Here is a 22,155-nt window from a genome sequence, read left to right as displayed (position 1 = left end):
TTATAACTTCTACAAGCTAACAGCCACAGCTAGCTTGTCAGTAGTTTCATCACCATGGAAACAGCATCCGTTGCTAATTCCTACCTAGCGCAACTTCTTGCTGTATTTGGCGCTAATAGTAATCTTAGATTACATTGTCTTACTAGATAGGTTGATTCGGCTATTCGGTAAAATAAAGCTGCCGAAGAAATGATAGGAAAAGTAACGTTTGCGCCGACACTTTGAAATAATCCGACAACATCCGCTTTTTTTCAACAGTTTTTCTGACGTAAAGACATTTCCAGAGGTGCATGATGGTCCTTGTCGTTCACAAGTAGGTCAGCGGTTGTTTGTTTATTCAGGGCGGACCCTCTTTTCAGCGGGCACCAAGGATCTCGTTTTTAACATTTTCCGCCTATCAAGTAAAACCAAATGGAAACATGAAGAACTGAGAAGTGTTATTAAGTTGCAGAGCTAATATTATTCTGCATGTCGGCAGCTTTAGGGCAAGGTAAGATAACGGTTTGTTGATACGCTAGCTGTTAGCTAAGTATGCTAACATTGACGTAATTCGTGATTTTATTGCAGCTTTATGACTTTTATGGATGTTGTTGTTAAACAGAGCTTAATGTTTTAAAAGCATGAATGAAGTTATAAGCATAATCTTATTAATCAACCTCTTCTGCATAGTGGTAAAGTCTCCCTGACATTGATTATTTGACCTAGTTTCTGCTGTTGAGTAGACATTTCCATTTAGCCCAAACTAATGGCAGCATTTACTTTTCTTTTGTATGTGTCTAATTATACAGTATGTGTATAAGCATTTTTTCCAATAAATTTGTATATTATGCTGCAACAACAATGTTATGATCCATTGAGATGAGGAATGTGCAGTATGTATGTTGGGCGGTGGGGGATCTTACAGTGATACCTGACACCCAGTAGGTGTGGTTTAGGAGGAGACAACATTTATATGCCCCCTTCTCTTCACCCTGTAGGACAATTCCTCCTGTTTTCCTTTGTTGTACAGTTTTCTGTTTTCTCTTGGATTGCAATGGAGAACAACTGAGATATGTTTTTTTCCAGGATGAGGGATCTTCATGCCATTGACAGCTTGCTCTTGAAAGAGTTGAAGTCATGTTGTGCCAAAGAGTACAAATTTCTTCCCAGAGAGACTGGCCTGAAGCTGATGGAGTCGGCCCCCACAGAGGTAACCCACTGACCCACTTTTACACTTTTGGCTGTCTGTGCAGACATATCTGTGTGCTACAAATGGATGCTATTTTCAGTGATGTTTATCTAATAGTTATCGGTGTATTTTCAGAATCACAGTGGAGTTTCTGCGAAATGCAGAGACACCAGAGTGGAAGAACTGTGGGGTCTGACCAGTTTCTTTGGCTACAGCACCCAAACTTTTGTTCAAGCTGTCAATTTGCTTGACAGATTCCTCACCATCATGAAGGTAGGAATTTTAAAAATAATTCAAGATTAATATGTTGTTTTAAGTTTATTTTGTTTGTTTTTTAAACCAGAAAGACCAATCCTTCAAGGTAGACTTGGCCAAAATAGCAACATTAAAGATTTACAAAAAATTGTAAGGTACAGATAAAAAAAACCCCCAAAACAAATGGAGCTTTAAAAAGCAACTTGTTACAAGTTACAACATGACTCTGGATATTGTTTTGTTTTTTACCTTAGTCTTTGTCTCTACATGTTTGATGTAGAAAAGAAAAAGCAAAAAAGCAAAGCCAACATGACTTTGAATCATGGGACGTTGACTTACCCTTATCACTTTTGTGTAATTGTAGGTGCAGCCCAAACACTTGCCCTGCATTGGAGTCTGCTGCCTTCACATCGCAGCTCAAATGGTCGAGGAAGAGAGCAATGTCTCACCAACCCATGAACTCATCCGCATAAGCCAAAGCAAGTTCACTGTGTCAGACCTGTGTCGGATGGAGAAGATTATCTCAGAGAAGCTGAGTGTAGAGGTCGAACCAGTGACCGCCTTAACCTTCCTCCACCTCTTCTACTCCGCCTTTACATCCCTGCCTGCTGGAAGGTAAACATTTCACTTTCTTTAGCTCGGTTTTGTTATTACAGCAGATACATTGCTCCATCTTGCATGGAGTTGGTGAAACAGATTGTGCTTTATGAGGTTTGTACTGGCGGATCACTTTAGGATTCCCTCTATATTTTAAGGGAGGAGATCCCAAGCATTGGGAGACTGGAAGCCCAGCTTAAAGCCTGCTTATGCCGGCTTGTTTTCTCTAAAGCAAAAGTAAGGATTGTTCCAAGGCGACAATTCACAGCATAGCAGCATTCACTTTGGGTTAGGGGACTAATTCATCTGCTGTTTTTTTTCCTTTACAGCCATCAGTGCTGGCACTGTCTCTCATTGCTCAGGAGTTTGATGCCCTCCAGTCCGTTACCTTGTTGAAGATTGTCCAGCAATTCCAAAGACATCTAAAGGTACAAAAAGACTATAGTGTTGAATATATGGACTGCATTTTTTGCTTAAAATTGTGTTGATTAGCAAAGTTGTATCCAATAATTCTCTGTCTATCCAATACTGGACTTATTATTCAATTACTTATTACTATTATTTTTTCTGTTGTTTTTTTGTCTACTGCAAGACTCTTAGAAATTCCACAATCCACCTTTGTGTCCCTGTTTTAATGCTACACTATATTTTGGATTTATACTGGAATCTTATATTAAGTTACATTTATGTCTTCTATTTTGGTTTTCTTTAATTTTCCAGTTCATTATTTAGGACATTCCTCTACCTTTCTATTGTAAATACTTGTGTTGAAATTGACATGACTGTGTGACCACGCACACATATTTGGAAAAAAAACAACAACAACACTTGACTTGTTGACTACAGCATATTTTGAAGACTATTTCTGTCTGCAGCCTCACAGATGTTTCCTGTCTTTTCACAGGTCAGTGAGAGCGAGCTGCTCCACTGGAAGGAACTTGTGGCTAAGTGCATGAGTAAATACTGCTCAAGTGAATGTAACAAACCAGACAACAAAAAGCTGGTCTGGATCGTGTCCAGGAGAACCGCACAGAATCTTCAGGCCAATCACTTCAGTGTACCTGGCCTGCCAACCATTCCTGAGGGGAGCTGGGACGAGAGTGAGAGGTTAATAGTCCACTTTTTAATTTGCTTTAATGCTGCCTTTTTGTCTTACTTAATACACTTTACTCATCCCTATAAGTCAGAATATTCATGGGTCATTCAAAAAGAAAAGTTCAAATTTCGAGTTGAACTGGATACATGAAATGTTGAGTGTGTACCGGAGAAGACCATAGCCTAAATTAATAGCTGGTGGCTAGTCTTGGTACATCATATTGGCCTTATTGTACCTTAGTTGTTTTCACTCTCAAAGGGCTGCAACTAACAATAGTGTTGATTACAGTTAAATTGTCAAGTGAATTTTAAGCTAAAACCTATTAATGAGAAAATGAAAATTAGACGTGTTTACATTTACTGGTTTTGGCGTTGGAGGTACAGGTTGAACTTTAAGCATGGCTGTAATCCGTCAGTAAACGGAGTAGAAGTTGGGATTTCAAAATCAGAAACATAAAGTGAAAATTTTGATATGCCGTTGAGTGCATCAACTCTTTCTCAACAAGAGAAAGAAACTTTTTTTATGCGATACAAAATGCACAGAATTATGCATTTCATATATGTTTAAAAATATGTTTGTGGAAAAATGACAGGATTTCCAGTTTAAGCTGCAAAAAGCTGCAGCCTTCACATCTTATGATGCAACTGAGTAAGGGATTTAAAAGGATTCAGATTCTATTAGTAGATTCATCACTGTATTACTTTCATGAAATGCTATTGAACCTCATCCCTATGAACAACACAGACTGATCCCACCGCAGTTGTAGAATAGTGTATTAATGGCTTTCTCCTGTGTTGTAGTGAGGACTCCAGTGAGGACATGAGCTGTGGAGAAGACAGCCCATGGGGCTCACCAGGAAGTGACGGCGAAGGATCCTTCTTCCCCTCCAACTTTCTCAACTGCAGAGAGTGATGAGTCCTCATTTTGGATGTGTGTTACTGATTTAAGGTGGTCACAGTGTTTCAGAGCAGACCTGTGTGTTTCACTTTTTGTACCGTGTGCACCGTCTGTATGCCAAGTTTGTATCATTAAGTGCCTGTGTTAATCAGTTTAATGTCTGTATCTTTATCTTAACATATCCTAATAATGCAAAATGGAAAATTGCAATATCTTGGCAGCTTGATGGCAATACATCTGAATGTCCTTTTTCCAAAATGTTCTCTTTATGTTTGTTTGTGTCCGACGTTCGACACATTCCAGGAACAACAGTGAAGCACAAGCGAAAACTTATGGATGTCAGTCATGAGGTACGCTCACTGTTCAACATAAGCTAACATACTAGCACATCCTGAAATCTTTTTTTAATACCAGTTTTTATACTCAAAACCATACTGATTTACAGTATTCTGCAAATGTATGTTATACACAATGCTAATGTGACAATACCAGACTGTATATGCATGGGTACGTTGAAATATGTGATAATGAATGGATGTCCCCAAGATAAGCTTGCTGTAAAAAATGTTGAAAAAAAATGTAAATAACCTGTAAAAAAGAAGAAAAAAGTTTATGTTTTGTGAAACTTGCATTTGTGTGTTGTATTTGAACATAATGTGTATGAAATAAGAAATAATCCTTTCAAGTAAAAAAAAAAATTGCTTTTTATCTACCATCTGCTTTTTGGTATTTGTTTCACTTCACTTTGAAACAACTTTCACGTCTGTATTTTGAATTGTTCACTAAGCAGGGACCTGGGACAAAAAGTGCTTGTAGTACATTTTAGAAAGCTGCATTAAAACTCATTAAAGCTGCAAGCTGTCAGACCAGAGGTTAAACCAGGTGAGTAAGAATATAAATACATGCTCACACAACTGACAAAACCTGCAAGACTGATTTATTCTGGTTGATTAAAGTAGTTTTAAAGTGAACGATTGAAAAAGTGTAAAGTAAAAAAACTGAAAAAACCTCCCACAACTTTAATATTTATTTGCAGTGTTTTTGTGCTGGACCTTCATCAGCCAAATGGTTTTTGACAATGAGAATCATCTTAAAGCTCCTGTGAGGAACTTTCAGTTTGTGTTGTTTTTGGTGACCCCTGTGGACAAAGCCGTACCTCTTATCTCTTTGCTGATTTTGTCCATTACATGTTTAAGTGGTGGTTTTTAACAAAAAATCTCTCCTATTTTCCTTAACAGTCATATGCATCAGTCACTTTAAATTTCTGCCCCAGAAAATGGACGCTTATTATCACCTACCCCCCGCAAGCAGTTTCAGGCATTAAAAATAACTATATAGAAATGATCTATTTTGTTGCTGATGGTCTGGTTTGCTTTTGTAGGTCATGTAGAGTAATCAGAATTAATTTCAGTCTGTTTCATAACCAGTGAAAACCTCCTAACAGGGGCTTTAAATATTGAATGTAGACCAATCTGTGACCAATCACAGTCCAGGAAGGCATAAATACCACAGAAGTTTACTATATGAAATGATCTACTATTTTTTTGTACACTTCCTGCTTATTGGAAACTATAAATCTCCAGACCTAAGAACCTTTACAGGTAAGTGGCGTAATCAAGACAGAAATGCTTCAGACATTATTTATATACTTAAATGCAGCTTTAGATTACATACCAAGCAGTATATAAAGTAAAATTACCTCAACTTTAAATCACTACAGCTTAAAACACAACGTATAAACAAAAGCAGCATGAAATCCAAATGAAAAAACAATGACAGGCACCACTTTATTGCATACATACTTGACTTATAGTGGAATATATTTCGTCGTGTTGTATCATAACATTGAATTTATTAAAGGATCTGAATACATCCCTCAAGTGAAGTACAAGAACCTCAGATTCACTTGATGTTCAGATTAAAACCCAGAGGGCACATGTTAAAGGATTTGAGTGTCTATTCATCCCATCTTTTCTCCCCCATCTCTTTATTTCTGTCCCATTCAATTTATTATTGCACAAGCTTTCCTTTATGCTGGGAGCTGCGGAGAAGCCTGGCTCAGTGTGTGTGTGCGCGCGCGTGCGTGTGTGTGTAAGCGAGAGGGGGTGGAGGTGGTGGTGAGGCTGCTGGTGGTGGCTGTGGAGGGGGCTTGTCTGTTAGCTGGGTTGGATGTGTTGACACGCATTTCTGCTCCATCTCCTTGATTAAACCGGCAGCCTGGAGGGGAGCCGCAGCGTAGTGTGAAGCAGCAGTCAGGCGGAGGAATGAGAGCGGGCCGAGCCGAGACATCTTCACCATGCAGCCGACCACCACCAGCCGTCCATTTTATACGATTATATGAGCCGATGAGCGCCGGTTTGTCTGTGTCTTGCAGACGGGTAGCAGCAGTGTGCAGTCCCGGCGATGACAACATAGGCCAACGCCTCGCTGCAGCTACATACAGGGAATGAAAACGCTACCAAGATGGTCCGCATCGCCAAGGCCCTGGGTTTGGTTATTCTGTGCGTCGCTGTGCTCATACTGTCGCTCATCAGCTATGTGTCCCTAAGAAAAGACAGTCTCTTCTCTTCCTCTAAATACTACATGGGAGGCCCGAGGATAATGTTTCATGCAGGATTTCGGTGAGTAATACAATTTTTGTGTAGCAGATTGTATTTTGCTGTAAATAAACATAGGAGTCAGGCCTTGTGTGCAAGATTTACTCATCAACTTCTATTCAATTTGGGCCAAATGCTTCCTGTCAATCAAACAGTGAGCTGTCCGAGGTGCTGATGCTGTTTCCCTGGGCGTTGCACAGTGTACTATGTGTTAACCACCTTTTTGGCCTGACGTACCCCCACAACCCTGTTGATGAATTCATGTACCCCTTAATTGATTCACACCTATTATGATTCATGTTCTAATTTTACAGTGAATGTCAAAAAGTGGATAATGTCACAATAGGTATATTTTTTTTTCTCAAAAAATTACGTTTGAATCTTTGGGGAGGTTTGGTCAGCAATCCTGGTTGTTCCACTTGGAATGAAGCAAATATTTATCAATCAACCGTTTATCAATTCATTTTCACAAATTACTTCATCCGTATGTAAAACCTATTTCTTTAAAATATATAGGCTGCTTTGGCTAACTATTTTATCCTGTTATAGGCTACTTGTTAGCTATAGCCTATCCATTAGGCTAACCATTTTAACAGTTTACCCATTACTTTATGTTTTACAATCGTTTATCCATTACTTTTGGCTAACAAATTCAACCATTTATACTTTAGTTAACAATTTCAACTGTAAGCTAAGCTAATTTGCTATTAGCCAAATTTAAAACATGTTACTTAAGCCTGAAATTTTAACTGTTCTATGCTCTAACATAAATTTTAAAACATTGTATCCATTAGGCTTACTTACTTTTAGCCAATTTATTCAACCATTTATTTATTATTATCCATTTTATACTTAGTTCAATATTTAAACCTGAAATATTTCAACCATTTATTCATTTCTTTATTTAGCTACTTTAACTATTATTTATCCATTCGTTTTAGCTAACTATTTAAACCATTTAGCCATTAGTAGGCTATTGGTTTAGATCACTAATTTAATCAACTAGCAACTTTTTCACTGTACGATACTTGTATTTGATTTCTAAAGTAACTTTTAAAATTGAGATTTAGAATACAACATCTAATAATTACGTAGGTACGTACGTAAATAATTAATTTTCTCACGAACAATTGCTAGGACTCATTGTTGGCTCTCCATGGATTCAGATATGAGTGAGCATTACTGCCATATTGTTAATTGTCCTTGAGTAAAAGTACTTCCACCAATGTCAGACACAATGTCCATAGACGGAACAACTCAACTGTATAGAGAAAACTGTCTCCACAACATCCAGCAAACACAAGATTTCCATTTAGAGGGTGGGTACAGCTTTTTAATAAAAGGGTCATACATAGTAGCTTTATTAACCTATAAATGTTCGTAATCCATTGCCCATATGTCACAATGGAAGGGTTTTGCTATTATCATCCATTGTAAATGTCAGTGAATTGTCAATAAATAGATTTTGGTGCAGATCCAATGCAGCCCTTTATTAGATGATGGAAGTGTTCAAGTGGTCCGACCAGTCAGAGGACATTTCCAAAAACTTGTAACCCAAAAGTTGTCTGCAAGTGATCTAAAACATGAGTAAATGATTTATAATCTATTATTAAACCTGTAGGGACTCTTGTTAGAAAGTGATACCAGATCAAATGTATAAAGAACACTATAAAGCACTTTTTTATTTTTAAATAGCTGTTACATTTAAAAGATTGAAAAGTGTTATTATTACAACTTACAGTTTTTCTGAACTTGAAGATGTATGTTTAAATAACTCAGAAAACCTCTTCTCATCTTAATACCGCTGGCAAATATTGTCTACTCTATACAACGACAGAGAGTTTCATAATTATGTTTTTATGATTGTATTTGACAGGTCTCAGTTTGCCATGAATTTCCTGGACCCCTCTTTCATCCCCTTAACTAATGCCCTGAATGAGGAGCTCCAAGGAAAACCGTCCAAATGGAAGTTCAACAAGACAGCTTTTTATCAGCAGAGGTAAGAGATTTTAATTCTGAACACTTGCTACTCCATGTTTTTAAGGTTTTCCACTTCATAGTATCAGTCATCCTGCAGGAAATACAGTAGGTAGGGTTTTGCTCTGTTGAAGTTGAAGTCTGGTGAGCAAAGTGGCCATGTTGTTCAAGGAAATAGTCCTAATTTGACCAACATCTTGGACACTTCAACACTGTTGAAGAAAGTAGCTTTTGTGTTGAAGAGCCTCTACATTAGCACACAGCAGCACTGGAGGAAATAATTAAGTCCTTTACTAAAGTTAAAGTACTTATACCACGCTGTAAAAATATTTCTTTCATAGTTAGAAATGCCGTCACAATTACCCGGAGCCAAAACAGACACTCACAATGCTTGTTTTGTGCAAGATCTACAGTCAAACATATGGTGGTGATCTGTTCCTTCAAGCGAAGGAGGCTGAAACTAGATCCTGCCATCTTTAGACTGGGCATGACAAGGGATTTTTAAAGGTTACATATCATTTTTTTAGCATTGTGTTTCTTATTTTGTAGTTTAATACCTATGTCTGCATCCATTAGCAATGTCCTAAATTTCCTATTTCCTAATGCATTCAGTTGTTGGTTAAATATATGGTTTAATATCTCCATTTTAATGGCTGCAACTATCTATTATTTTCATTACGTAATAATATAATCTATAAAATTTCAAACAGTTTAAAAATCATCGTTATTTCCCAGAGAACCTATTCTTAACCCCAAAATATAAAAAGATGCATAAAAAAGAGAAAACAGGATGTGTACATATAACCCGGGGCTGTCATAAGTTTTGCATTTGTGGTTGAAAACAAATAGACATCAAAGTAGTCACTGACTTTTCTGTGGATCAACTAATAAAATATTCTTTTGATCTTTTCAAACTCTATAAACACCATCACAGTAAGTCATTGCTTTGCACTCATACGCCATGTCTTGTGGCTGCATCATATGTCTATATAATGAGGCTGTTGTCTTGTGAAATGGGTGTCTTTGCATTTTTGGGCCCATACATATTAGGGTAGATCTCCTATCGCTGTGTGTAACAATTGTTTTTCATCTTTCAGGAAAGATATCTTCAACTACATCGACATTCCTAAAAACTTCTCCCTCACAAAGGACAGCGTGCGTGTCGGCCAGCTGATGCACTTTGACTACTCCAGCCACAAGTATGTCTTCTCCATCAGCAACAACTTCAAGTCCCTTCTCCCAGACACCTCTCCCATCCACAACAAGCACTATAGCATCTGCTCTGTTGTGGGCAACAGCGGCATCCTGACAGGCAGCCACTGCGGCCCAGAGATCGACCAGGCCGACTTTGTCTTCCGCTGCAACTTCGCCCCAACTGAGGTCTACTCCAAGGACGTGGGCAAGAAGACCAACCTGACCACCTTCAACCCCAGCATCCTGGAGAGGTACTACAATAACCTGCTGACCATTCAAGACAGGAATAACTTCTTCCTCAACCTGAAGAAGCTGGAGGGAGCCATCCTGTGGATCCCCGCCTTCTTCCTTCATACCTCAGCCACAGTAACCCGCACCCTGGTGGACTTCTTTGTGGAGCACAAGGGCCAACTGAAGGTGGAACTGGCCTGGCCGGGAAACATCATGCATGATGTCAACAAGTAGGACTGTTGTTCTGATTGTTTAGATTCAGTCATCTAAAGTCAGTTATGATAGTTTAGCAAGATATTTTGAGTTTAAATTAAACTGTACATACACATTTGCCTGCAGTAAACAGTTTTAATTGGTTATAAAACAGCTTTAATTCAGTACTGATGGCTCTATATGACTTACAAAAGCAAAACAGAGCATCAGCTAGAAGAGTGACTTTCTGTATCGGTATTTTGATTGCTTGTCGCCAGGTCAGATTCTGACTAAGCGAAGGACAGCGCACAAAAAAGGCGCGACAGAGTTACATTTTCAGAGCGAGCAGTAAGTTAAAGCTTAAAGTAAACAGGAAGAGATTTTTGACTCAGGGCAGGATTAGCAAAAAAGTAAGAGGTACTGCTTCGTCTGCGGTGCCGCCAAAAACGGCTTATAATGAAAGTTCTTCACAGCTGCTTTAACATTTCTTTAGTTACTTACATTTCAGTACTTTGAAGCCAGCAGGATTATATTTGCCTATGTGATACCTTATTTGGGGTAATTTGCAGTTAAACCGATCATTTTAGCCCATTGCTGGCAGTGGAAAATAGCTGTAAACACATATTCTAATCTTTAAAGATATTGCCAGATTTCTTCACATCCAGCTAATAAGGAGTATCATTTACTTGGGAGTCCTCTTTCTGGCCATTTGATGAATGCAAATCCAATATTCACCCTCCTTTTACCTCTGTTTTTGGTCTCCACCACTTTGACATATCTTGCTTTTTGGCAGCTTAATGCTGCGGCTCCAGAAGCAACTCTGATGAGAGCAAAAAAGTTCATTTGCAGGCAGGAAAACACAAAATACAACCTGCTGCAAGATTGTTGTACAGAGACGAGAGGAGCTGCAGAGTTGGGTTTGTCACTACAAGCCACCATTTTTTTCGCATCTATTTATCTATTTATAGATTATTTATTTATCTATTTATTCAGTTTCTTATTTGAAAGTATTGATAGTAGGAGCTTAAAGAGAATTAATTAAATAAAAATGAAAAATCCAAAAAAGTGTTGAAAATGATAAAATCACAATCACATACTTTTACTAGCAGGAAAAATAAAAAAGACCACATGAGGAACGTCATAATGGAAATGTTATTATGGTTGGCTAGGTTGCTTTAGGAATAATCATGGAATTTTCACTTGGATTAATTTTGATGACTGACTTGTCTTTCTCCCTCACAGATACTGGAAGACTAAAAACCTCTCCCCCAAACGCCTCAGCACTGGAATCCTCATGTACACGTTGGCCTCAGCCATGTGCGACGAGATCCATCTTTACGGCTTCTGGCCCTTCGGCTGGGACCCCAACACGGGCAAGGACCTGCCTTACCACTACTACGATAAGAAAGGGACCAAATTTACCACCAAGTGGCAGGAGACCCACCAGCTGCCCAGCGAGTTCAAGCTGCTCTACAAGCTGCACCGGGAAGGCGTGATCAAACTCAGCCTGACACACTGCTCGTAGACACACAACGCACTGGATGGATTAAGAGGTGACTCCAGAGACGGTGACACAGATACATCAGCTCAGCTCAAACTTCTGTTGTGGCTCACAATGCATGATTAGTATAAGGCAATTTTTGACACCCTCATTTCACAAACACACACTCACATCACGCTGTAATTTCACATAAAGATGTCAGGCTCACTTGGGATGTGAATCACAGTCGTATCACAGCGTTGTTACTCATCCAGTTTGTTGTTGTCTTCAGTACCACAGTTAAACTTTTATGCTGCTCAGTTGCTTCCATTACTCTCCTTTGCATGGCTGATGGCCGTGGCTAAACAGCTCGAACTGAACAAGCGTCTATTTTAAGTGGAGTCTGCAAGGGATTCAGCTGTGGAAACACCAACAGTTAAATCTTCCAGTTCTGTTTGACACAGTATTGATTGATTAATCGCCTTCTACAACAGTATACTGATTCTGTACACTGAAATCACTGCCTAATCTCAGGGAAGGAGTTAGATCAGTGTTTTTTTGTAATCAGATTCAATGCCTCAAGAGAGGTGCAGTTCCTGTTTTCAGGCCTTTTCTCCCCCCATGAGGTGTCAGACAATCTGCACTACTCTGGACGATGGTATTTGTTTACAAGACTGTACTCTATATATATCTATAAATATACTTGTGTGTCTTTTATTCTCTGTAGACAGTGTGACTGTCCACTTCAAATTTTGCTGAGATTCTTCAGATTTTTGGAATAATAATCTACATTCCAACAATAAGCCATAAATTCATGGACAGACGATGGTGTGTTGTGATTACAATCTTGAAATCTAGAAAGTGGTATCAGCCTACATTAGGTTCTGAGACTACAAGACATTTGAAATATCCGCATAGAAGACTACAGGTCTTTAGCCACGCTAGCGGCTATGTTTAGGTCACAGAGCTTTGTTAGCCGCCTAGAAAACCCTAAAATTCGTTTACAGCTGTTTTTAAGGTACTTCTCGAGTCTCTTTCAAATATCTGGATAAGACAATATTTGGTCATCTGCATAATAAAAACAGATTTTTAACCTGTAACTCTATATGCCACTCTTATTCCTATCTGGGAAACTGAAAATTACATATTTTCTCCTTTAAGAATAGTCATTAAATTCTTTAAGTTTGGCTCTTTTTGCACAAATTAAATAATAAGGACATTCTTTCTTAAAAAGCCTCCTGGGTTTGTTTCAGAGAGTCACAAACTTGGGCTGAAGCTGTATCAGAACTATTTGTAAATCCATGTTTGTGTGTGAGCGTTTATTTCCAACTAGTTAGTTTCAAACAAGTGAGTTACAAAATCAAGGTGATGAAAAAACCTCAGTCACTGCTCACAGCCAAGAAATAGGAACTCATCAAAAACACTTTGTTGGTATGGTTTAAACAAACAAGTTGTCAGATGTTAACGACTGGGCTTTAAAGGTTTTGGTAGTAATCTTCTGACAGAGCCAGACTAGCTTTTTGTTTTCAAATTTTCAGTATCCAGTCTTTAAAGTATGCTAAGCTAAGCTAACTAGCTTCTGGCTCCAGCTTTATACTTGATCTACAGACATAAGAACGGCATCCGTCTTCTTAACGAACTCTCACAAGAAAGCAAATAAGCCCATTTTACAAACTGTCAATGTATTTCATTAACATCCATCATCCATCCATTATCTATAGCTACCGGGTCGCGGGGGGCCTATCCCAGCTGTCATTGGGTGAAAGGCGGGGTACACCCTGGACTGGTCGTCAGGTATTTCGTTGACAGTTTAGCATAAAACCTAAGCAAGCAAAGACTTCATTCATTTAAACTGTAATATTACTTCTAAAGGAAAAACGTTTAGCAGGATAGGCAACTAAAAAACCTTAGTTAATGTAGGTAGGCTATGCCTTTGTGTTTTACACCTGAATAGATCAATAGGCCTACTTAATTCTGAGTCAAGCTAGTAGTAGAAAGCTATACAGTTTAGCATGATTAGCTGATACCTGATTATGCTAACCTAGCTGATGTTATTTGGCAACTTTACTGGTACATTTACATATCGTAAATGAGGTGAATTGGGTAATTTATGTTTACAAAGTTTACATTGTTACACAGTTAAGATGTATCATATTATCTCTTTTATTCTTAAATGATAACAGGTCATATGCTAGCAAGGTACAGCTAGCTTCGCCAGTTGGTTCAGTTAGCTGCGTTACAGTTACACCTGGCGGTTATGTAGGTGTTAAAGTTTAGAAACTAATATTTATGTAAGAACTATTTTTTTGTGCTGAAAATGTTTTTAATTTAGTGTAACTTTCTACTGAGTAAACACAAGCCAAGTTTGAATTTGCGATACGATCTTGTGACTTACATAAAGGCACTAGCGTGGCTAAAAAAAATCAGGAAATACAACATTTTGGACAGTTTCTTCAATTAGTCAATACCAACAACAGATCTGAGGTTAACCACACACTTTTAATGACATATATAATAAAGAAGAAATACAATATTTATAAAAGGAGCTTTTGTTGAAGGGGGGAAAGTTATTTAATCGTCATGAAACCATATCAATTCCAGCATTTGTGACCTAAAACAGAGAAATGAACGAATGTTATATGAGTAACTGCATCTTGTATAATGAGCATGATCCATTTAAACGGCATTGCATGCGAGGCACTAACAAATCTTTTAGGCTAGTTTTTTACAACCTTTTTGAAGATTGTTTTGAGGGAAAAATTTAGTTCTTTGCTATTGTTTGTATTCCTGGTGATGTTTTCCTTAAGAGTTTCACCAGAGTCTTTGTATGACAGATGTTTGAAGGCTAAAAAAGAAACCTACCGCTATATTCCACATGGGACCAAACATTTACAGATCAACTTAAAAATGAACAAGCTTTATTTTTTGTAAATGTAGATAATCTTCAATAAAGCGTCCACCCAGTATTGCCAGACCGAAGCAGAGTGGATCTGGGGTTCAGGCGACTGGGCCCAAACACTGAAAGCTGGCCACATGACCGACTCATGACCCTCTGACATGTGCTCCTTGCTGCAAATTCTTGCTTAGACTGAGTTTAAGTACACAGAGCAATGCAGTCATTCAGATGTAGGGTGCTTTTGTGCTCACTCAGAATCAGTGTGGCAGCCATTCCCCTGCCATCCTGTCCCCCACACAAAGCCTTTCTTTTTTCGTCTGTCTCCTCGGGCAACACTTCTTTGACCGTTAACTTTTGCGTCTCGTCTTCAAATCACAGTTCAGTCACTACAACGACCATGAAAACACATATCTGATTGAAAAGTTTGAATAGCTGAACTCTAGGCCATTTTACTTGATGTCATAGATGTGTCGTTTATGGATCATTAGTCCCTTCATTAGGAATGTTTTGTAGGTACACCAAAGACCATTTGTTCAAAAGGAGAAATGTTACTTTAGCTTCATACAGATTTATTTTGGATGCTGTATGTTTACTGAGTATTATTGTAGATTAAGTGTAATATCCCTTTTTGGTGTTAAATTTGATGTTTAATATCACTTTTTGTGGCACAAACATCATTTAAATCTTTTGCTTTTTTGGCTGCAGCCAAAGTATCGTGGTGGAATTTATTTGTGACTCCATGAATGTCCTCCTATAGATCGATTTGTTTGAATAATCTGCTGGCGTTCACGTGAGTGCTGGACATTTTCCTTCTCCAAAAGGCATCTCTTAATTTCAACAATCAATGTGTAGAATGTGTGTAAACAAAACCGATGCTAACAAAGTCTGTGAGGATTGTAATTCCAGTCAGAATAACCGTATAACTTTTTGTGCATTACATTTAAATGACATGACAGCGACATGCATAACTTAACCATTAAGTGTTTTTATTCCAAATGCAGCACCATACAGGAGTCGTTCCAACAACCCTTTAACATTCTTGTACTTGTGTTCGATCTGCATGGCAACTATGTTCCATAACGCATAAAAAAGCTTGGCTGCTTATGTACATGTCGTATAAAAGTCATAAATCATGTAAGGGACTTTGCTATCTTGGTTGTTCTAACAAAAACGATCATACATATAAGAAATGTAACCATGTCTTAAATGTTTTTTGATTATGCTCCATGATAAATATACGTTATGTGCCTGCATATTCCTTCCATCAATGCCTAATGTGTCAAATAAAACAGTATTTTTCTCTGGTATGACCTATTTGAAGATAATTGACTTTTTTTTGCAGAATAACAACCACTAATTGTCTTTAAAACATCCCAATTTTTTACAACACCTATTTTCAGTTACTATATACAGTCTTCAAAGTTTGTCCTCATTCTCTCCTTCCTCTTGTCCTCACTTAACAATGCACAGGCTGAGAATAAATAACATAACAGACATTGAATACCAAGCGTAAATGGACCAGATTTACAAAGTATTACTCCTCTCAAGCAGGCACTTTCGTCAAGCTCCAGACAACAGCCGCATTTTTAAAAACACTAATAAATGGAGCTGCTGGTGACAACATTAGCAGGCACACCTTCTCCTCACAGGCGCCTCCTCCACTTCATTGCTGGTGGCAGGGCTGCCGTTGGGTTCAGAGCTTGGGCCTACATAACTGCTCTGCTCCATCCTCTTCATCACGAGGTCCAGAAGGGTGGTTACTGCCTGGTCCACGTCAACACCCGTCATGGCACTGGTCTCAAAGTAGGGAATACTGACGAAAACAGAGAAGGATGTATTTTATGAGACAGGATAGCAGGGCATGGATAAAAACATAAGCTGATATTTTATTGTTTATTTGGGTTGCGCAACTTCTAAATCGGTGCCTCACATCCTTTTTTTGTCCTGCTTAAAGAGTAAAAACTACTTTTAACCCTTGTCTCAGCTTGCATCTGTCTTAGTCCTAAATAGTCCCATATTGTTTCATTCTTTAATTATTTAATAGGCCTGAAGCAGTTCAACTTTTCACTACTTGATCTGGAAAGTAAATAGGGAATGTCTAAATAGATAACTGGAAGTTGTTTTTCTATTAAATTCTTTCACTAGTCCTGTGACCTCCAATGCTTATCTTGTGATCCCTTTGGAGGCCCTGACCCACAGGTTGGAAACCACTGTGCTAAATTAAATAATAAAACCCCCTGGAGGAGGAAGATTAGAGGAGAAGGGTTGAAAACAGATCACTAGCACCATCCTGTGGTGTACTGGAGACAGGAGAAAGTGTCATCTTCTGTATTTAGTGCTTGGCCATCTCTGGCATGTTGAGAAAATATTGTGATCAAAATTTAAAGAGAGAATAACACTCATGAAAGATGATATAGCGTAATTATAAAGTTAGACCTTTAAAGCTAATTAGGGGCAGCTGTGGCTCAGTGGTAGAGTCGGTCGTCTCTCAGTCGGAAGGTCGGTGGTCGGTTCCCTGACCGCTACAGTCACATATCGAAGTGGCAAGACACTGAACCCCAAATTGCTCCCCATCAGGTATGAATGGGCATAGATCTGACTGAACTGCACTTTGCCATCAGTGTGTCAATGTGAGTGTGAAAGGGTGAATGTGACATGAAGTGTAAAAGCGCTTTGAGTGGTCGGCAGACTGAGTCAGCAAAAGTCCAGTGTATAACCAGTGAATTTGGGGCATTTCTGTCTGAAAAAAACTCACAATAGCTTTGTGACTCATTATTGCAGCTTTACATTCACATAGATCGACTGGCACGGGTATAAGTACATTAAATACAATCGTAATTCATGTTAAAGATTTTATTTAGTTGCGTTGAGCAACAGTAAAACCGAACAATTTTGAATTCTGACTCAATTAAGAAACTAAGAAATCTGATTTCATCAATATCCCGAGCTGTTGAATAATCTGTGCTGTGAAAAGTCCTAGAAACTTGTTAAGTGCAGGAATACTTATTTATTAATACAAAATTTGTCTGTTTATCAAAGAAAGTGATAACTTTGTCATTAAACTACATATTTTATTTACAGAGCCTTGAATCCCACCTTTTTTGGCAAAAGGTTGTAGTTTCTTTTTGACCTTTAGTGTGGAGGCAGGTGGTTCAACTCAGAGGAATGATGCTAAAATCTGTTTAAAACCCTGCTTTAAATCTGACTCTTTTCTTTCATATATCCATCCATCCATCTATTATCTTCAATTTATCCGGGGCCGAAACACGGTGGCAACAGGCTAGGTGTACCCATGCGTCCCTCTCCCCAGCAGCGTTTTCAAGCTCCTCCTGGAGGATTCTGTTCCCAGGCCAAAATGGATATATAATCCCTCCAGCGAGCTCTGGGTCTGCCCCGCGGTCACCTCACAGTTAGACGAGACCGTAAAAACTCCAAAGGGAGGCGCCCAGGAGGCATCCTAATCAGATGTCTGAACCACCTCAACTGGCTCCTTTCAATGTGAAGGAGTAGCGGCTCTACTCTGAGCTCCCTCCGGATGTCTGAGCTCATTACCCTACCTCTAAGGCTGAGCCCAGACACCCTTCGGAGAAAACTTATTTTCGGCTGCTTATATCTGCGATCTTATTCTTTCAGTCTCATTATTTCCCAAAGAATGACTTCCATCATATAAAATCTGATTAAATGTTGTCAATAAAGCAAATATACATAAAGGTCTGGATTACAGTTACAGTAAGCACTGTAGCATCCCCCCACACTTCATACACTGCCTTTATTTACCATTCACTGTAACTGACTAATAGTATGTGTGTAAGGCCTCACCCGTATCTGTCTGCCAGATCTCTGGCCTGTCTGGCGTGAACATCCCTCACATCTCCGAGGTCTGCTTTGGTGCCCACCAACACGATGTCTGGACTATCGCAGTACGCGTTGGCCTGTAGCTGACCTGAACCAACACAGAGGAAGTCATTTCAGACCCGTGTAATGTAAACAGACATGCACAGTGAGATCAGAATCTCCCTCAGTCACGGTGATCAATGACTGAAAAAGGAAGGTTTGTGTCTCAGTGCTGGTGGTAACAGGAGAGAAAACATTGATCTGAAAGAGTATTGATCTGAAGCAGAGCAGCTGCTGAGATGACACATACTCATCCAGTTCCTGACGTTGAGGAAACTTTGCTGATTGGTCAAATCGAACATCAGCAGGAAGCCCATGGCGTCTCTGAAGAAAGCTGTAGTGAGGCTGCGGAACCTGAAAACAGAGGGAAACACTTCATATCAAGTATAAAGCTCCTGTGTGTAGATTTTCAGCCATGCCCGGATACTTTGGGATGGAACAGACACTCACAGTCCCCAGAGGTTTAACCCTACTGACTTTGGTTATTCGTTTTATGCTCTAGTGCCACAAACAGGGTGACACTTTTAGCCTTAACTTGAATATCTCAAACGTCATATTGGCACACAGTTTTGAACAGAAATTCCTGCTCCCCAGAATATGTATTTCCCTACCATTTAGTCCAAAGCACCCATGAGTTTAATTGTTTAGTAAAATGTCTCACAATATGTTGGGATGGATTGCCTTGATTTTATGTTCAGATATTCTCCCCAGAGGATGAACCCTACTGACTTTGGTTATCTCTTGTCTTCACAAGCGTCACCAACTATTGTACATATTGTGACAGAATTTTGTACAGACATTCATGCTCCCAAGAGGATGTATTCTACTGACTACCTTTTAGTCATGAGGTTGACATTTGGGAAAAATCTCAAAGAGGGGGTATTGTGGTAGATTCAAGCTTCATATTTCACTCTGTGCTTCCTGTGGAGTAGCTTAGCATAATTTACAGTTAAAAAAACTCATTCTCACACTGGTGCTCTGTGCAGGCCCTCATACAGCCTCTGCCTGAAACGACTCAGTCAGCTCTGACCCTTTAAGAAACCCCGCCCCTACAAGCCCACTTTCTTCTGATCGGCCAGCTCTCTTTGCACTTTGTGACATCAGAAAGTGCATTGTGTAGAAAAATCTGTCTGAAACCTGGCGTTCACAGCAGCCTGCAGACTGAGCTGAGAAGCCTGGGATTACTGCAACATACTTTAACCTACAGATTTGAAACTTCACCCACGTTTAGTCTGAACATCCAACATTGTAACATTATATACGTCATAAAATGTGATACAGCATAATACCCCCTCTTTAAAGACTATTGGGTGTATTGCCCTAAAATTTGGTTCACAAACCGATGGTCACCTCAGGATGAACTGTAAAAGTGTTCATACTTTAGTGACCCCTTAACTTTTCCTCTAGTGTCATCATCATGTTGAGGTTTGTCTAGTCCTACTAGCCTAAACTGTGGTCTTAGTCCCCAGATTATACAATAAATATTTTAGAGTATTAGCATGGTGTTACTTAGCATATGTCAGCATACTAATACACTTAAGTTTGATGTGTTAGCATTTAACTCAAAGCACATTATATGTATAGCCTCGCAGAGCTGCTAGCATGATTGTAACATCCTCTTTGTCCTGTATTTCTGATTATAACATTTCTCATACTATTCCAAGTAATTTTTACTGAATGAAAAACGCCAATTAGCCAATTCGTGTCCCAAGGTTTGAATTTATTGGTGGTTTGTAACAGCAAAAAATTATGTTTTACTGAGTAAAATAAACATAATTGTCAGGCCGAGGCAAGAAATTTGTGTTCTTGGTTTCACCAAGTAAAATATACGCACATATATGCCCTCAAGTTAAAAACGTCCCATTAATTGTACAACAGTCAGTGCATTCATACTCATGGTGTACAGCAGGCCTATTCAAATACACTTTTAGAAGGCTAGAGGGCCAGACATTTACAATTTTAAAAAAGCCATGGTTCTTAATAAAATATGCATTTCTATGCGTCGCAACAGACATAACTAGTGATTGGGCCAAATACCTTATTAATAAATGATGATAGAAATGTTAAATCTGGTGTGAACATGACCTTGATTTACCTTTCTTGTCCTGCTGTGTCCCAAAGCTGAAGGTGGACTTTGAAGTTCTTCTCAGTCATCCCATCAACACCTGTCCCTGTGTACATCTGAACCAAACCACAAAACATCCACTGTGAATACAACATTCAAGGCCTTGTATATGTCCGCCTCGACATCTTTATCTTCACTTACCACTCTCTTTTCCCTGAAGTCAATGCCCACTGTGGTTGTGAACTTGCGGTTGAACTTGTTGTCAGTGTACCTGTAGAGGAAGGTGGTCTTTCCCACCCCCGAGTCCCCCAGAGCAAGCAGCTTGATCAGGTAGTCATAGTCCCAGTCAGCCATTTTGGAGCTGAGTGCTCAACCTGCCACAGAGGTGAACTCATAGTACTGGTTTGATGGAGCATGTATCATCAGAGTTTAGATACAGTTTAGGTTAGGTCAAATAAGGACTTATAGGGAGAGTAAATGGAGGAGAAAGGTGAAATATTTCCACCTAAGCTGCAGTTTCAGTCTGAGGCGCAGGACTAGTGCACAGGCTTTGCGGGACGTCATAACTCCCCACTCATTAGGCCCTGATCAGAGAGGCTCTAGCACATGACTGGAGCTGGCTTCCACATGAGCAGTCAAGAGTTTTATCAGACTTTGCTGAGCGAAAAAACAGCCTGTTTGGCAGACAGAACTCCTTTTATTGACTACAAGGACTGTGGGCAGGCAGCTGAACACTGCATGACGCTACCCAGGTCACTGCAATGCTTCGGTTTCACTTGCAGCTGCGGCAGGGCAGGCCAATAAAGTTAGCATGACAAATCAGATTTGGTTATGAAAGCAGTGGTTGAGAAACCAGATTTTCTTTGTACAATTCACTTTTCTTTCAACATTAAAAACATCTTTTTGCTGGCTGAATGTTTGAGTAATTCAACTCCAATTCTCACACCACAGCAGTGACAGGACATGAGATACAACCAAGAAAAGTGGAGTCATTTCCAACGTGCATTATTAATGGTATTGAATTCTTTGCCTCTAGCAGACTAATGAGATGCTGAGTACTAAACCCTCTAACCTGCAGCAGTCTTTGTGTTTATCTAACCAACACATTTCCAAGAGCTAAAACACTATCAAACAGCATTTTACTGATTTTCTTCAATACCCACAGACTCATAAAAGTTTAACAATTGACCAAAATAAATGTAAAACACCTTACCAGTTTATCTGCAGGAAGTGCCAACGTCCATTCAGAGATAGCTCAACTTGTCCTGATTAAATAAAATAATCACTATCATGATGCGATGGCCCATCCTGAACCTTTCCCTCCTTCTCACATGTGATCCAGGGAGGAGTTTCTCACCAGTGAGAAACAAGCGGGGCTGTGCTTACAGACCTTGTGTTTTCTGGTATTTCTCATGAGATGGGAGGGGGAAAAAAAGGCTCTTTAAAACTGGATTGTGTCCCCTGTCGACAAATAATGTGTGCCTCTGTGGATTTGTGTGGATATCGTCCAACCAGGCAACATTCTCCACCTCTTGAGGCTCAGAGAAATAATCCCTCTCTTCTAAACAATCTGAAAACAACATGAAAACAATGAGCCTAAAGACTTTATTTAGGTC

General features: G+C 39.2%; 3 protein-coding genes across 3 annotated transcripts; 2 read left to right on the top strand and 1 right to left on the bottom strand.

The window, feature by feature from the left end:
- The first annotated feature begins 316 nt into the window (after positions 1-316).
- LOC138610276 (cyclin-G2-like) lies at positions 317-4,799 on the top strand. The gene is made up of 8 exons (XM_069683001.1): positions 317-490; positions 1,066-1,189; positions 1,304-1,441; positions 1,788-2,038; positions 2,179-2,257; positions 2,350-2,448; positions 2,925-3,127; positions 3,917-4,799. The coding sequence occupies exons 2-8, from the start codon at positions 1,067-1,069 to the stop codon at positions 4,026-4,028; spliced, it is 1,005 nt and encodes a 334-aa protein (XP_069539102.1). The 5' UTR covers positions 317-490; position 1,066; the 3' UTR covers positions 4,029-4,799.
- Positions 4,800-6,155: 1,356 nt separating this feature from the next.
- LOC138610640 (alpha-N-acetylneuraminate alpha-2,8-sialyltransferase ST8SIA3-like) lies at positions 6,156-15,894 on the top strand. The gene is made up of 4 exons (XM_069683433.1): positions 6,156-6,634; positions 8,487-8,609; positions 9,685-10,242; positions 11,447-15,894. Exons 1-4 carry the CDS (start codon positions 6,477-6,479, stop codon positions 11,727-11,729), a joined length of 1,122 nt encoding a protein of 373 aa, XP_069539534.1. The 5' UTR covers positions 6,156-6,476; the 3' UTR covers positions 11,730-15,894.
- Positions 15,895-16,203: 309 nt separating this feature from the next.
- Positions 16,204-21,795, bottom strand: LOC138610757 (ras-related protein Rab-27B-like). Its single transcript, XM_069683569.1, has 6 exons — positions 21,753-21,795; positions 20,741-20,913; positions 20,570-20,655; positions 18,725-18,828; positions 18,400-18,523; positions 16,204-16,393 (listed from the first exon to the last, which is right to left on the bottom strand). The coding sequence occupies exons 2-6, from the start codon at positions 20,891-20,893 to the stop codon at positions 16,204-16,206; spliced, it is 657 nt and encodes a 218-aa protein (XP_069539670.1). The 5' UTR covers positions 20,894-20,913; positions 21,753-21,795.
- Between the last annotated feature and the right edge of the window lie 360 nt (positions 21,796-22,155).

The sequence above is a fragment of the Semicossyphus pulcher genome, unplaced genomic scaffold (assembly GCF_022749685.1).
Source record: "Semicossyphus pulcher isolate SPU_LCO1_2020_fin unplaced genomic scaffold, fSemPul1.0.p SCAF_6, whole genome shotgun sequence".
NCBI classification, from domain to species: domain Eukaryota; kingdom Metazoa; phylum Chordata; class Actinopteri; order Labriformes; family Labridae; genus Semicossyphus; species Semicossyphus pulcher.
Note: the sequence above shows the minus strand (reverse complement) of the source record. Positions and strands in the feature narration are given on the sequence as shown.